At 39.8% G+C, this 17,220-nt stretch overlaps 1 protein-coding gene across 9 annotated transcripts in view; it reads left to right on the plus strand.

The window, feature by feature from the left end:
* The window catches only part of DOCK3 (dedicator of cytokinesis 3), a 189,303-nt gene that overhangs the window by 11,232 nt on the left and 160,851 nt on the right, over positions 1–17,220 (plus strand). For all 9 annotated transcript variants that reach the window (XM_064667892.1, XM_064667899.1, XM_064667900.1 and 6 more), the window contains exons 2-3: positions 8,472–8,555; positions 17,107–17,147. In XM_064667892.1, the coding sequence (XP_064523962.1) occupies positions 8,472–8,555; positions 17,107–17,147 (125 nt within the window). The remainder of the gene's footprint in view (positions 1–8,471; positions 8,556–17,106; positions 17,148–17,220) is intronic.

Below are 17,220 nucleotides of genomic sequence, written 5' to 3' on the forward strand. Positions count from 1 at the left end.
GATTCATTTCTGGCAAATAATTGAAACCCTCAATTAATCATTTAAATACTTGGAAGGTATATTGTGAAGGTGAAAGCATTCCTCTAGGTATCTGTAGAATAAAATGGCAGTGTTTTTGTTTTAATTTCCTCGTGGTTCTGCTCCCCTGTCAAATATCATCAGAATCTAACTGTGCAATCTCTGAAGCTGCCAGGTTTAATCAAGCAGTTCCACCAAAAAAAATTTAATCATATTGGCCTTTAATTTTGTTATAAAGATGTGAGGGGTTTTTTCATCATAAATTATATATTTTTTATTTTAAATTATTAACCCCACAATTTTCTGTTTTCAAGAACTATTCCTTTTTGCTGGAGAAAGGTTTATGGTTCTGAGAGAGGCTCAGACTGGAAGGTGCAGGAAGGTTTGGAAAGTATGAATTCAGTGCTGCCCGTGGGCGTGATTGTGCAACAGTCACCTCACAAAAAGGTGAAGCTCAGTTTTGCCTCTCTGTCTTTCCCTCTGTGGGATGATTTGTGTCAGTGCTGCTTTTCCTGCACAGTCACAGTGGTGGGGCTTTGGGGACTGTTCCCTCTCTGCCATTGGGAAATATCAGGAATTCACATCTGTCCCCCTTCTTGGAAAATACATTTTTAAGCAAAAGTAGTTTAGAAAATTCCCAGACCATAAATCCTGTGGAGTGGAAGAACAGAAATTGTTGATTCACTCTGTTTTAATGCAATTCCCAGGGGCACTGGTGACTCAGGAGCACCGAACTCCCCTTCCTGTGGGGTCCTGGGGTGATGGGGGTGTTAAAAGTTGGTGTGGTTCAACAACATTTGGGTGGCTCCATGGAAGAAAAACCACAGAAAGTGCTATTAAATACATATGTAAAATTAATACTAATAAAAACTTCTGCATTAGGAAGTCCCAGTCCACAGATGGCTCAAGATGTGGAAAGCTTCATCCTTGCCCTGTTCTAATACCCTTCCTTTCCCTCCTTGTTTTAGCCTCCAGTAGGGAAAAGGTGTTGGATTTGGAGCCATCCTGGGTCTCACCTGATACAGTGACTCTTAAGTTACACAGAGCCTGTATTAGTTGTGTATTACAGGGAAGAAAATAAACTTTATTTTGTAAAGTCAACTTTATAAGCTGTTAAAACCAGCTTATACTGTTTGATACTAGACACTTTTAATAGGTGGATTAATATGAAAAAACATGTTAGGGAAAGAGACATGCTCAACATAATATTAGTTTATCAGCCTGGTGTAATTACCTTATTTTCTTAAATATTAATAAAATTATTTAATAATACCCTATTGTTTAATATATAATATTATTTTATTATCTAATATTAAATTAATCTTTAATATTAATTTAATCTTTAATATTAATCAAATCTTTAATATTAATCAATCTAAATAAATCTTAAGCTCAGGGATTGACTTGTTTTCCATGTTAACAAGTAATAGTGATAAACTCCTAGTAGCAGTTGAATACAAAATGCTTTCAAAGGACTGAAATTTCAGTGTTTGTTAGATGTGTTTGCCCAGAGTAAACATGTACTCCCCATTCTTAACTGGTGTGATAGAGGTGTGAGCTTAAAATATGGTTATGTGTTATAAAAGTATCTATTCCAGCAGCAATGATTTCTATTCTGGAAGTGAAAATAGGAGAAATTAATAATAACTTTTAGAAGCTCAATTTTATGATTAGAGAAACATAATTTAGCTTTGGAGAAGGAAGGAAGGACAATGTAAACATGGAAAGCTTTTGAGCTGATTTTATTTCTGAGCCCTCATTGAAATAAATACTTCTGATTGGTACTTTGGAAGGTGAGGAGGGAAAGGGCAGGAAAAGGGCTCTGTTCCTTTATGAAGATAAAGAAATTACTCATTATGGGCTGAACTGATATTATGTCTTGTAAGTAGAACAAAGATTTTTGTAGGCTTCACCAAAATGTGTAGAAATAGGTTAAAAATGAGAAAGTATACAAGAAGCATATACCCATGTCAGCTCACTGTGCTGCAAAGGCTTTTTATTTATATGCTGAGGAAAAAATGATGTTTCAGGGGAATGAGCAGCTGGATGCTGCATGTGGTTGGATTATGCTGGACAGTACTCTGGCATTTTCCTGTTGGTATCTTGGGTTTTCCCACTTCACCTAAAAATTGGGACACATTTCTGTTGCTGTGGTTATCACCTAATTGACATCCACTGGAGCAGAAAAGTGATCTGTGGAAGCAATTGTGACCCAAGTGGGACAAGGGTGGGTAAGCTGGGACAGAGAAAATCGAATTAGAGGGCACTATGAGAGTAAGATACATTTTAAATTATACCACAGCAAAAATGAAACCAGCTCTGTTAGTTAGATGGGCAGCAGAAAGTAGTAATGACACACTTGAAATCTAATTTAGCATTTCTTTCACTGTGAATTTTATTCTCCTTTTTGCTGTAATAGTGTTCAGATGAGGTCACAAATCAATAGATAGGATGGGACAAAGAAGTTCAAGCTCCTGTGTGGGAGAGTTCACAGCAGTCCAGCCACTGAGTCCCTGACTCATCCTGTGTCCTGCCCCTGGCCAGGTGGTTACAGTCAAGTGTGGTGCTGTCCCAAGGCTCAGGTGCCTTTTGGGACAAGGCCTTGCAGAGCTGAAGGTGGGACACATCCATTTATTTATCCTGTTGGCTTTTGAACTTGAGTGATATATTTAATTTTTATCACCCACAGCATCTTGTGAGGAGTCTCATGGTTTATGCACTGTGTGGAAAAGTACTTTATTCAGGTCCTGAGCTCTCTCTGCTGTTTCATTTGACACTGCTCTGCTTTTTGATCTGGAAGAGATGATGAGCAACAGTTCCCTGTGCACCTTCTCTGCAACTTGTCCATTATCCTCTCTCCACCCCTTTCAGCCTTCCTGCTACAGGAGTCCCATCTTGGTTAACAATCATATAAAAGCTCTTCTGCAGTCCTTGCTATCTCTTGTCTCTCTTCTTTCTACCTTTTCCTGTGCTGTTCAGTCCTTTTTAGTGAAGTATGAAGTTTTGACAAAGGGGAAAGAGGAAAACGGGCACATTGGGGTTCATTGGGAGTTTTATACAGTCCTGTGGGTGATGGTGTCTTCCCTTTCCCCAAGGTAATAATCTGGGTGATGGGGGTGGTGCTTGACAGTGGCTGAGCACTGAGACTGTGACAAGAACTCTGACCAACAATCCAGGGTTTCCCTCAGTGTGGCAATAGTGTGAGAAATTTTTCGTTCTTTAATTTAGAAAGATTCAATTACCTGTAAAACAAAGGAACTGTATCATCAAGGAAAGATTTATTCAGCAGGTGCTGAGTGTCATCTCACACCAAGCTCCTGGGGAGGAAAAGACTCCTTGGGTTTAAATTTTGTGTATTTTATAGTTCTACAAAATCCCCCCCCCTTTCAGATCAGTTTTAATATATTCATTTCTGCCTAAAAAGGTTTGTTTTTTCTTCTCCAAAAAGAGGCTTTCCCCTCCTTCCCATTGGCTGCGAGGCATCCCTTGTCAAAAGTTCTTAGCCCAAAGAAAAAAAACCCTGTGTTCAAAATTGGCCAAATGGCCCCCAAAAAGTTTTAATTTTTAGGAACTTTATATTTCCCTTATCCTGGCCTCAAAGAGCCCTGGCATCCAGTCCAGCTGGTAACTGGATACCTCACACCTTCACAATGCACCTGTAATTCTGGTTGTAATAAACCCCGTATTTTTATTTCTCATTATAGTAAGGAGGAGATGTTTTTTTTGTATGTGAGGTGAGGATTGTTCATCCCTCATGGAACAGCACACAGATGAACTGTGCCCTGTACATCTGCCAGTTTACTTGTGCTACTTGGGTCCATCTGCAGCTCTCTGTTACCCTGAGTAACTGAAGTGGCTTCATAAACTTTGTCATTTCTCTACATGATCAGCTTTTTTGGATCATTAGGAATACTTCAGACAGAAAAGGCTCCAACAGGTGCCTTTAGTGCTGGCTGGTCAGTCTGTGCTCACTAAGGCAAGGGGCTGTTTCTGTTTCCCATCTCTTTGCAGGCTGTTCATGTGCAGGTGCCTTCCCACTTCATCACAGGCAGATGCAGTTTCTCCAAGACCTTTTGGCAGGGACTGTTTGAGAACATATTTTGTAAAACCTCCTGAATTGTATCAACTGGCACTTCTTTGTTCATCCAGCCAGGAGCTGCTTTAGGTGTCTGACACGAGAGGAGTCCAAAAGCTGGGCAGAGGTGCCTTGGCTGAACATGTCCAGTTTATCTTTGCAGCAGCTTCTCTTACTGCTGGTGACTTACAGTGCAGCTGCTTATACTGTGTCAGGCCATATCCACAGGCAAGGGAAACCCTTCTAAATCTGTCCTCTCCTGGATCTTTGTCTTTCCAAACTGTTATTACAATGCCATCTGTTCTTATATGTTATATCCCCCAATTCCTTCATATTTTCTGGTCCAGAAAAGCTTGAGAGTAACTGCCTGTGTGAACTAGTTTGTGCCTTTCATATTAATAATATACAGAGGTGGAGAGGGAGGGATTTCTTTCACTATGGTACAGTTTAAGTACCACAGTTCAGGGACTTCTGACTTGGAGATAATTCCTGGCTCATATGGCATGTGGTGCTTTTTCAGAGCATTCCTCTTTGGCAGAACGTTGGCTTTAGCTGCTGGCAGAAATTACATTTCGTGAGGGGAACTGTGACCTCCTTATAGACCTGAATGATGGCAAGGGGTTTAATTTCTGAAAATAGATGTGAAATATTTCAGCAGCCCGTCCTGGAGCCCAAGAGGGATTGGTCAGATCTGTTCCCTGGTTGGGTGGAAGCTTTGCTTTTTGCCTGTTTGCATGATGTAACTCGTGTGTTGTGGTGACTGAGGAGATGCCCTGCAGGAAATGGTGACTTACTGATTGATGGGCAGTTTGCAGATGATCCTGTAGTGTAAAGAATTTCTCTGCAGAAAGGACAGAAGTCAGTTATCAGTTACCAGTTAAATAAAAGTTATTTTCTCCAGGATGGTTAAACTGTTCTGTATTTCTCATATGCACTTGTGATCATATTTTTCATACCAAGAGGAAGAATTGTGTCCCTCAAAGGGACTTTATAAATAACGTTGTGTTGTATAATGCATTTTTAGCTTGACACATGAGTAGCATCTGTAACTCTTTGGAAGTAACATTTGGAATCATATACCAGCCTATAAAAGAACCTCAACTTTCTGTGATTTTTGTCATAATAAGGACCTATTTTTACCATTCTTTTTTATTTCAGAGATGTTAAATTTTGCTCCTGTTACACAGTTTAGCAAGATACGATTTGGTGTATTGGGCCAATTTAGTTGGATTCTTTAATTTCTCCAGACTTCCATTTAGTGTGGCTGGAAAGTCAACTACTCTTGAGATTTGACTTCTGTTATTTTGAAAATATCTATATTTCTACTCACAGATCCTATTGATTGATTACAAAAATTGTCAAACAGAAGAGCCTTATTGATGGTTACAAAAGGAATTAGATTCTGTAGTGTTGTACTGAGAATGAGGAACTTGAGGGGGTGTTATTTTTGTGTGAGAACTGGTTTCCTAATGGGATGTGATCATGGAGGTTGTATCTAGAGCTGATGGGATTGGTTCATTTCTGTTCTGGGATTTTTGCCTATTTATTCTTTTTTTGAGTGAGGTAGACCAAAGAAAACAGCTTTGTCTATCTTATTAATGGAGGGCTCTTAATTCTGAAGAGCTGATTACATATTGATGCAGTAGAGTCCTTATATCAGATGTTCTTTGTGTGACCAGTAGAATCCTTTTAAAAATGGACAGTTTGCATCTGTAAACTAACAAATCTATTAGAATTACTTCTTGTAAGCCTCAATATATTGATGTCACCATTCTTGACCATGTCTTTAAAATTTCTTCTATCAGCAGTTGAAAGAAGACCCAGTTCTGTCTTTCCCTAGTACTTTTCCCTGAGCTTTCCTTCCAAGCTCACCTGTATTGTTATACAACAGGCAGGTGTTTGATGGCCAAAGAACTCGTAGTTGCATCAAATCCAGTTTCTTTCCCAGCTGCATCCTTTAATCAGTAGTTTTCATGTAGTAAATGATTGCCATAGAAAGTCAGCTGCTGTTTGCTAATTCAGAGTGTCTAATGCAGTGTTAATGTGCAATCATGTTTTTCAGAGTAACACTTACTTGTTGGGCTTGGCTGAGTAAAACCAGTCAGGTTGTTAATCCCTGCACAATTTGAAGTTGTCTACAGCCACTCACAGCCCTGTGTCCCTGACATGGTGTCCCTGACTGCTGTCTCTGTGTCATCATCACTGGCATGTTCAGAGACATAGAAAACAGTCTGGAAACTGGCTTTAATATATTGTGCCTGTTATTTCTTTTTATAGTCTTACACCCAGAGTTGCTCTCATAAATGAATGGATCTTGTTAATGTGTTAACATTCCTCCGTTATTTTTTCTGGTGTTTCCAAAGGTAATTTTCCACCCAAGATCTTCAAAATTCCTCTATTTGGGACGTGCCTGAATTTTGTAGTATTTTTGTTGTTCTGAATGGAAAAGTAATAGTATTTTAATGTAACAGTATTTTGCAAGACACCTCAGAAATAAAAGATTTTTGTACCTTCTTGTTCTGGCAAAATTCCCTATTAGAAAAAAAGAAAACCTTTTCTGTGTTTGAAGGATTCCAGCTTTCTAAAATACTTGAGGGACAAGGAGGAGCCATTGGAGTTTTGGTTGTGTCTTGCCAGTTCATCGTTTTGCAGTTGTCAGTGTTCCTGCACTTCGGGAGAAGCTTTAAATAGTTTTTCTTTGGTTGAAATCCATATTTATGATTTCTTCATGGGTGAAGAATGACTCCAGAATGCTGACAAGCTCAGAGTTTCTGTCAGATTATGCTGTCTGCATTATTCCAGTCTGGAGCCAGTTGTTGTGTTTCTCCTGCCTCTGATGTAAACAAGAATTTAAAGCTCATTTAACTGGCAGTGACTTCTGCTGGGCCATAAGGGCTGAGAGAGCAGTTTAGGTTTGTTGATGAAATTCCTGGTTTTTAACTCTCGGATTTAAACCCTGCATTGAATCTCACAGTGGAAGTGCAAACACTGGATGCTGTTTGGTTCCCTTTGGATTTGGATTCAATCTCTTTCTCACTGGCCATGTGTGTGAGTGTTTGCCTGGTCCGTGTAGTTTGTTCTTTCTTGCCCTTTCCCTTTATGTGTATGTGGTTGAAACCCTGTTTTATTTCAGTGGGAGTTTTGTTTATGCTTTTCTCGTTGTTTCTTGGAAATGCAAGATTCCAGAAAACTACCTTGTGGGAGGTGGGGCAGGTGATGGTGGTGTTTTCCATGGTGTTCCTCCCCTGGACTTCAGGCTGTTAACAGAGGGGCTGTGGCCCATAAGGGACTCTTGGCTTTGACACAGAAGTATATTTATGGAGGAGATGATGAGCAGGTTCATCCTCTGGGAACACCTTGACCGTAGCTGGAGTGCTGGCATTCCAAGGGGAGCGTTCTCGTGGATGGGGAAAAAGGATGGTGCCCACTGGAGGTCACTGTTTCAGCTCCTGGAATTCCACTTGTTGTGCTCCAGGGAGTAGTAGGTGATGTGGGCTCTGGCTGAGTGTGTATTTACCTGGAACCAGGTACTTGGATGATTGCATTCAATCTGTGCCTGGGGGAGTTTTAAATGCTGGTTCTGGGGGGAGGGTGGGACCTTATCTGCAACTCATGCTTTGTTTTGGCATGTCATGTTTGAGGGCACTACCCATGGCCATGTCCCTGTTATATTTTGATAAATGTAGCTGAAGAATATATAATTACACACCACAATATTTTTAAAATTTATTTTTAAAATTGAGTTTCATTTAGTATTTTTATTGATTGCATTAATATTTTTTAAACATTAAGATGGGTTCTTATTTCCCCTGGCTAATGAAAACTAGACACCTGGAAAAGTAATATGTGTATCATGTTAGTGCTTATGAAAAGCACAGATTCTTATGTATTCTTTCATATATCTACTTAAATATAATGCATAGTGTTACAGGATTTTAGCAGTGTATTAGTTGCACAGATGGTATTTGAAATAGTTTCAACTTGGAGAGAAGTAATTCCCGGAGCTGAGTTCCTGTTGTAATCTCTGCAGTTTGGGCTGCCTGTTCCACTGGTGGCTTGTGGAGTAGAGTAAGAACTGTGAAATAAGGAAATCTTTGTATGGAATATAAATCAGAGGTTGCTGATTGAAGTGCTTACAAGTTCTGCTTAATTTAAAAATATTTTTAAAAGCTCATCTTTTATGATGTTGTTGAACCTAATTTCTGATAAGGGTCGAAACAAAGATATCGGATGAGGAAAAGTTGGCTGACAGGTTTTCTGGGCAGCTATGTCAGAGCTATTTTTATGCAGGGAGTGAGCTAAAGGGCTATGCTTAGAAGAAAATTCACACAAAGATTCAAGCCTCATACGTCTCTCTCTCTCTTTCCCCACCCTCCAGTGATCTGCAGCTTCCGAGGAACGGTTCCGCAGGGCTTGGTCCTGGAACTAGGTGAGACTGTCCAGATCCTGGAGAAATGTGAAGGTAAGTGTGGCACCCGGGAAGGAACCCCTTTGCTATGGAAGAACATACAAATATCTTAATCCAGCAGATTTTAATAAGTTGTTTGGAAATCATGATGCATCAAATCAAAGCAGTTGAATAAAACCTGATCTGACCCACTTTCCGTAGGAAAGGCTGAGTGCTGTTGGCACTAATCCAGTCTGATAGGGGGTCAGTGTGTTTTAAGTTAACCATCTGTCCAGAAAATCTTGAACCCTGACCTGATTGTTGTATTGTAATTGGGTCTTACACTGAATTTTCATCTTGTGAAGTATAGAATCAGTATCTTTTTTTACTCTGTTTTCTCAGTGTAACTGTTATGCATTTCTGTTAAGTGTATTGGTGTTTATTATTTAGAAACATTGAATGGATGAATAATATTACTGTGAAATAGGTTAGCAATACTGGAAAAAAATGTGAAGAATGTGGGTTTAGGGGAGATTCCTTTGCATTTATCATCATGTGTTTTTTCACCTAAAGCAAAATGCCATTGTAAATTTTATAGTTCCTATGTGGCTGGAGATGTCTGTGTGAATAAATAGAGTGTCCTAATCCACTGCTTTATTCACATGAAGAGTGTGGTTGAAGTTGTGTGTAAAAGGAGAATTATTCTTCTCCTCCTACTCAACCAAGTGGTGTAAAACATGTCTGTGGAGAAGTAGGTTGACAAGATACATACAGTATGAGAATGTGTTTCACAATAGTCTGAGGTGGAATAATGTGACCTTAATCCTGAAGTGTTAAAACAAATTCAAAACCCAGATCCACAAACTTGAATTCCAAAATAACATTCCACAAAGTTGTGAATTTTTTTTTGGTGTTTGTTCAGTTTACAGTAATTTTTTATCTGCAGTGTTAATGTTGCTACACAGACCTCCTGCAGGCTCATCACAGACTGCTTTCCCTCTCTCATGCCTACAACTGTCTTTTGCTCTTGATGCTTTTTTCTTGTACTCAGGTGTTCTGTTTGTTTTTCCACTGACTTAGCTCTTCACAAGGAAGTTGCACCTTCCATGCTAATTTTTCTAGTAAAGTAGTAGCCTTTTCACCTACATTTGTAAAAGTTTTCTGTTGAATGAGAGTTTTGCAGTGCAGTAAGGACTCTTAACCATGGAGAAACATGCTGTAAACAATACCTGTACTATCATACCTGCAAATGGTCGTGTTTTTTAAAAAGCCACTTGTGGTGTGATGGGTTAAGCTGTACTCAAGCACTGAGTGCTGCTTTTAGTTGTTCTGCCAGGTCTTGTGAATTAATACATGGTGCAGGCTCAGGCAAAAATTATTCCTTTGCATAGGATAGTGTAACTGTAAGGTAAAACAATGTGGGCTGTTGAAAGCAGTCATGGTATTTTCCAGCCATTTCTGGGAATCAAGGAAACCTTTAAAACCCTAGGAGATAAAAGCACAATCTCCAGGCAGCAGGTTGCTTACAGAAAAGCAAAGGGCTAATCCAGCATCTCTTTACAGTGTTACAGTAATTAGGCTCTGAATATTTCCTTGGCTGGTAGTTTTGTGGATGATTCCTCAAAAGCAATTCATGCCAGTCTTCAAACTGCTGAGAAGGGAGGCCCTCAGACAGTGTTTTCCTGTATGGGACAAGGTGTTTGTGCACCAGGTTTTGGGTGTGTGTTTTAAGCCCTCTGTCCTGTACTTTTGGTTGAGGTGTCTTTACCGTGGCCTTTATGTGTATAAAGAGATGTATTAATTTTGATAATAACATCTGGAGCTCCACACTGTGAAACTCATCTGAATATTCAGATGGTCTGTGCTACAGCTCTTGCATGTGTGAATTATGCAAAAAAGCACACTAAATGTGTAAAGTAGGTTCTTAGAAGGAAAAAAAGCAGTTGCTTTTTAAGCATTCTTGTCTAAGTGGTTCTTTAACAGGGTCCTCTACTTCTGCAGTGTTAGCTGGTGATTCTTTTGTGTAGACAGGCTGGATAAAATAATGTTAACCCCCCCAAAATAAGGGTCAGTGCTGTGAGAGGCACAGAAGATCCACTGCTGTTTCAGCTTCACTTTTTATTAGAATAGTTTGTGCATAATTCTGTGAGCAGGGATTTTACTGTCAGGGTTGAAAGGATTCACATACACACAAACCTTTTAGTGACGCGAAGTGTGATTGTGGAGACTCGCTGAGGAATTCAAGGCTGACAAAGATTCAAACAGGAGCTATACTTCTGAATGTGCTTATTTTTAATCATAATAACTTACTGAATAACTGTGTTAGTATTACAGAAGAGCAAGTGCTCTTTTGTAGTGACTGGGGTAAGAAGCAGTCGCTGCTTTTAGAGCAGTTGAATGAAAGAGGAGGGAATTTTCCAAGCTTTTGGGTATCAACTGCAGCAAAATTTTATACATATTTGTGGAGTCAAGGAACAAATGTGTGTGCATGCACACACACACACATATATGTACATGTACATACATATATTTGTCTCTGTAAGGGTAATAAATATAAATACTAATTGACAACACGTTTAAATACAATGCAGTATTTAAATATAATGCAGTGCAATACGGTTGCCTTTGTTAATATGTATCTTGTTCATGTGCTTGACATTGGAACTTTTGGATTTTCTGTGCCTGTCACTCTGCCTGCTCCCACAGCAGACCACAAATCAGTGTCATGCCCAGCTTTCCCTGCTCTGAGTCCTTTTTCTTACAGATCTTGGCACTGAGAGAGAACTGGAACACTTCAGGGGAGTTCTCTGCTTTACCTGCCATGCCTTGAGGGGCTGAAAGGGCATGGCATTACCATGGCACCTGTAAATGCTGAAGGATGGAGTTTTCTTTTGTCAAGTGGCAAAAGAGCATATTCCCTGTTTGAAATACTCATGTGGACTGTGCATTCAGAAGAACACCCTCCCTTTCAAGTCATGTGGCTAATGCCACTGTCAGTAACTGGTGACACACAGAGCAAATTTAAAATGTCTGTTTTGTCCGTTTGTTTTTATTGCTGGGAGGTGATTTTCTTTAGATTAAAAATGCTACAACTTCAGTAACTTTAATTATTACCTTGACAATCTTGTATATTCACTGAAGGATAGAAACACCAGCTCATTCCTGAAGCACTAGTTAGAAGAAGAATATTTTACCCATGCAAATTCTGCTGTCCACACAAGTATTTATTTACATGGTGTGTATGTTATTAACTGTGTTCTTAACATACACATGTGTGTATGTTAATAACTGTGTTCTTAAACCGTGCATGTAATATATTTAAAGTTTTCTCTGTTATTCCAGCAGTGACAACATGGTCAAATTAAGTTTCTGGTATTTGGGACACTTAAGCAGTAGATACAGCTTCCAATTAGGGTTTTTGTCCTAAATTCTTGATGAATTGAACTGAGAAGGGGTGTCTTTGCCCTGCTGCCAAGCTGTGCCATACAGATGAGTGAGGAATCACCCTTCAGCCTGTCAGTGCTGTGGGAACAGTGCAGGTTTCCTTCCAGCTGGAGCTGGGAGCTGTCCTGTGGCTGGCTGGGCCAAATTAACCCCTTCCTGAGACTAAGAAAGATGTCTCCAGTGAAATATCCCTTTTCCTTTTTGCCTTTTCATCCCTTTTGCTCTTTGTGGAGTGTGCCCGTGGAGCTGCAGTCTCTTGGGCACACTCAGCTGCTGGGAAGATCTCACCTGGTTACTGAAAGCCTTTTGGAGCACGGGAGTGGCTTCTTGATGACCCTCTGTTTGGCTGTGACCAAGATAAAACTCATTCTCCCTCCTCTGCTTTTGTTGTGGCATCTCTGGCAGCTTTATCAGCAGATTCCTGTGGCTCTGCTGGCACAGGCTGCTCCCTGACGTGGTGCTGGCGGGCTGGGCTGGGCTGGGCTGGGCATTGTCCTGCCCTGGCACCGCGGAGCTGAGAGCTCGGGACAGAGAGGTCTGGGCATTGAGGAGCTTCAGCATCAAGAAGCTTTTGCTGAGCGCTGTTCCTGTCTCTCTTCTGGGTCACTTTGGGTGCCTTTAGCTCTGCACAGCAGTTTAGATGCAGATTGCAAGGTAAAACCAATTGTTTATTGGCTAATATATGCAAAAGACAGCTTTGCTCCAGGTTTGAGGGTTGCTCACGTTACTGCAGAGTATACTTATTTTCATAGAATAAAAAAGGCTTGAGTTCTTGTAGCAGGTTCTGCTGTAGCAGTGCTTTCTTTAAGAACAAACATTAGCTTTAGGATTTACCATAAATACTTACGTAATTTATTTTCAGAATTTTGTTTGTCAAGAAATTACATGTGGAATTTGTTTTTTTCTGCAGCCAATGCTTCTTTATTTAACCTTGATACTCGAGCTTTATTTTTCTGGAAAATAGATCAATACCTTTCAATTAGGACCCTTTTGCTTTTCTACGAACGAGTCCTCTAAAGGAGCGAGCTTTTTCCATGTGACAGACCTCTTGTGGATTAAGTGGAGATCTGAAAGAGGTTGAGAGGTGGCTTTTAGGGAGAATATCTTGTTTTGTTCAAGGCACTTCCAAGAAAAGATCAAATAACCATTGGTAGCTCTTCTAGTCATGCAAACAAAGATTGAGATGTGCAGGCCTGGCCCAGAGCTGCCTTTGCAGTGTAGCTGGGGCTGCACTATGAGTGAATTCTGAGTGCCAATGCCTGGGCAAACACTGTTTTTCAGCCTTTATCCAAGAGTTCGCAGGTTTCTCTCATATGGCTTCAGCTTTCCCACACTGTGGGTTTCCACAGGTACAGGTAGTTGTGGGTGAAAGAGGGGGTATTTACCTGAGCAAGTTTTTGATGTGTGCTACAGTCCCAGTCCATCTTTCTGTCCTGCCTCTTCAGAGGCCTTGTTGAATTCCAGGGGTGGTGAGAGCTGAGCAGGAAGCCCAACACTGCCTGTGGCTCCCAAAGCCCTGGGAACAAAGGGAAGGACAGGGACATGTGGTTGCATACACTGTGAAGTCATTGAGCTTTGATTCCTGACCTGCAGGTAACCTACAGTGGGAATATGTGTACAGAGAGTGTGTTTGGAATAAAAAGTTAGGAGCAAGTGGTCGTCTGAATGTGCAGGGGAGCAGGTGTGACAGGGGGCTTTTCCTTTTGGTTTTTCTCCGGTTTATTGCCATGGAATTAATTCTCCTTGCAGATCTTTGAGAGATTATTTGCTGTGTAGGGTGTACAGAGGGCAGAGCTGTACAACAGCCAACTCTTCATTTCCCTGAGCTTATATCAAATACCATTAGATGGTGTTGGAAAAGGCAGCTGCAGAGGGTTGTGGGTTTTCCTGGGTTCTGTGTTTGGAGTCTGAATGTCACCTTTCTGAGGTGAAACAGTTTGCTTGCAGGGTCATCTGTATCCTGGAAGGTAATTTTGCCCATTCTAAGGTGTCTTTGTCATTTTAGCTACTTTATTTTGACTATAATATAATACTTGGAAGTTCATCAGACCTGTGTGGGATATATTTAGTGTTCTCCTTCCTATTCCGAGTAGGGCATTGCTTAGCATGGCACTACTAATTAAATGATTTTAGGTTTTCTTATAGCAGATTATGTGTATGGGATGGAATAGCCCTTTGGCTGATTCAGGTCAGCTGTCCAAGCCATGTCCCTCCCAGCTTCACTGCAGGCATGGTCATTGTTCCACATTAACTAATTCACAAAATTCGCTTCATAGCTGTGTCTTCCTGCTTCTTGATTTTAAATCCCATCTTTTTCACCATTTTTGTGAAGGCAGTGCCCTTTAAATGCCATGTATCACTAGGAAATGCAAGCCATAATTCTAAAGTATTAGCAAGTAGTTATTTGCAGTACAGTAGCATCTAAACCCGTTAGTCATTAGTGGGGTCTAACCACGGCGGGCACGTTGGGATCACAATCAGCTGAAGCACCTGCCTGGATTTGATGACTATTGTGATTAAATCCTCCAAAACAAATGCTCTTTAAAATATATGATTAGATCAATATTAATGTATTTAAGACTATTAATGTATTTAATTTCAGAATGCAGGGTTAGTTCATTTTAGGGAATAACGTAATGCAGATTCAATTTTCTAAATGTGCTTTTAACAGAAAAGCATTGTACCTTTTCTCATGGCTTTTACTTTGAGGTACAGAATGAGGCTTTGGTGGTGTTCATTGCAAGCAAATGCATTTTACAGTTTAGTGCTTTCAGGTTCTGGTGAGCTCTTCTTTAACTGTCTCTTACTTGCATAGAGTTGGAGGAAACTCAAAACAGAGAAGGATGATTCTAAAAATATTATACCACACTGAAAAAGAGGGGGGAAAAAAAAAAGAAGAAAGGAAAACTAAGATCTGGAGAGCGCAGTATATAAGATTAAAGGGAAATATACCACTTTTCAAATGTATAAATGTACCTGCAAAAGGGAAGTAAAAAAAAAATGTTTTCCGTATTGACTAAAAGAAAAGAATCCTGGATTTGAATAGCAGCAAAGAAAGTTTAGGTTACAAAGTGCATGTATGTTGTCTGAGACACTGAAATTGGTTGTCCAATGGATCTGTCATCTCCATTGAATGTAAATATTCTAGATTTCCAAGTGTCATACCAAAATTTCACTGTTACATGCAGTTTTATTGGCCAGTGTTGGTCTGTGGAATAAAAAGGTGCCTGTGCAGCACCAGCTCTTTCACACTGGTCTGTGTGAGGCAGCAGCAGTATACTCTGTTTCCTTGGAATTCTGTGCAGAAATACCTTGGAATGTAGGTTTCACAGAAGATTTATGGATCATTTTCCACAGTGCTGTGTTATTCAGTCCTGTTAATAAATTATTGGACACTGTTAAAAGCAGACTAACCATCTGTGAGGAGAAGTTTAGGGGGTGGCTGGGATGAGCTGGGGGATTTCTCAGGGGTCCTTCCCTGCCTGCTTTTCACAGCTCTGTAAACACACACCTGGGCTTTGAAATTCTGCTTTGCAATGGAGAACAGAAAACTCAAGAAGTAAAGTAGTTTTTTGGAAATGTGTTTCATTCCCTACCCTGCACACCTGAATTATTAATGGTCACCTCCTTCACTGGGTTTTGTTCTGTCTTTTACAGATCTGCTCACAAACTTAGATGAAAGCACTTTTTTCCCTATTTACCAAAAAGTTTGCCATTCTGTTTGCCTTGAAGCTCAGATGTATGATTATTTCTAAGGTACAGACTGTATTTAATACTGGTAACAACAAATCCCTGGTTATCCTGGTTATCCTGCAGGATAAATGCATTTATTTTTTTTCTGTGACCTTAAAATTATGCAGCATCTGTTGCTCCAAAGCAGGTGTTGCAGGCACAGTTGTGTGGAGTTTTAGAAATTACTCATGTTAAGGATCTGTGTGTAGTTTGTGCCTGTGTGTTTATACTGATATGAATCCCATGAAGTTTGTTCAACTAAAATAAATTGAAAACAAAAAATTTATTATTTTAATATAATCAGTGATTTCATAGGAAAACAAGTCTTAGTGTTCTGTCCTGTCCTCATGAGAAATTTGGGTAATAAAGAAGATGGATTTTAAGTTTTTCCATACTGAGATTTGCAAAGGCCTTGAATTCATTAATTATTTTATTTTATATGAAGTCAGATTTCCTTTAAAAAAAAATTTAGACTCTCAGGTTGTCTTTAAAACAAAATCAAGGCCCTCTTCCCCACATCTGAGCCTCTAAATGAGACTCATATCATAATTCAGCCAAATATGAGGTCCTTTTTCTGAGAGACACAAAACACCCAGTTACTTTGTTCTGGTTTGCCCTATTCTCCATAGCAAATCACTGACAGGTTTTGCTAGGGCTCTTTTGAATGCTGCAGATATTTAATTATATCTAACTTACACCTGAACTCTGTCTGTAGGGGAAAAAAAAAAGAAAGTTGCTGGGAAAATTAGAGCAATTTTAATGGAAAGTGGATTTGTCTTCTGTGGAATTTTGCCCAGTCTCATCACTGTCACCTGTGCAAAGCAGGAGTAATTGGGTTCTTCTGTTTAACTTGCAGCTTTGTGTTTTACTCCTCGTTTACTGTCCTGTCTGGAGCTGTTAATTGATGGGAGATACGAGAATAATAATTGGGTTTGTGAAATTCGACCCTGAAGCCTGTTCTCCAGTCTCACAGACATAGATAAGACCAGACACATGCAAAGGATTTATATTTGTTTAAACCACATTAGAGATGTGTGATAATGGCTTTTCCTGGCTTTCAAAGGACAGATTTCTGATTTTAAGATAAACACTACAGAGTCTCCTGTACCAGTGAGTGAGAGAAGTGTTAGAGATTCTTGACTGAGTGCTGAATGAATCTTTGCCAGGGTGGCTAATGATTATTAGTACAGGATCTAAGTACACTAAGCTGCTTTTATTCCTGGGGGAATAAACAGGAGCATTGCAGGTTCTTAATTGCTTGTCATCGTTAGACAGCAAAATAATAACAATAATTTAAAAAACCCCAAGTGAACAAAAAAACCTTTTAAAAAAATTTGACCTGTGTGGTTTTTGAGATGGTCTCAGTAATTGGATGGTTTCAGTCAGTTTGCTCTTGTGTAAAGACAGCAATGCCACAAGTGAACACACCGTGTGTTTTGTCTGCTTTCAGGGTGGTACCGAGGTGTTTCCATCAAGAAGCCCAATGTAAAGGTAAGCGTGGATACATTTGTTAATCTAGTGGGAGATTAAATCTATTTTGCTGTTGCAACCCAGTAAACTTTTC

The sequence above is a fragment of the Pseudopipra pipra genome, chromosome 11, assembly GCF_036250125.1.
Source record: "Pseudopipra pipra isolate bDixPip1 chromosome 11, bDixPip1.hap1, whole genome shotgun sequence".
NCBI classification, from domain to species: domain Eukaryota; kingdom Metazoa; phylum Chordata; class Aves; order Passeriformes; family Pipridae; genus Pseudopipra; species Pseudopipra pipra.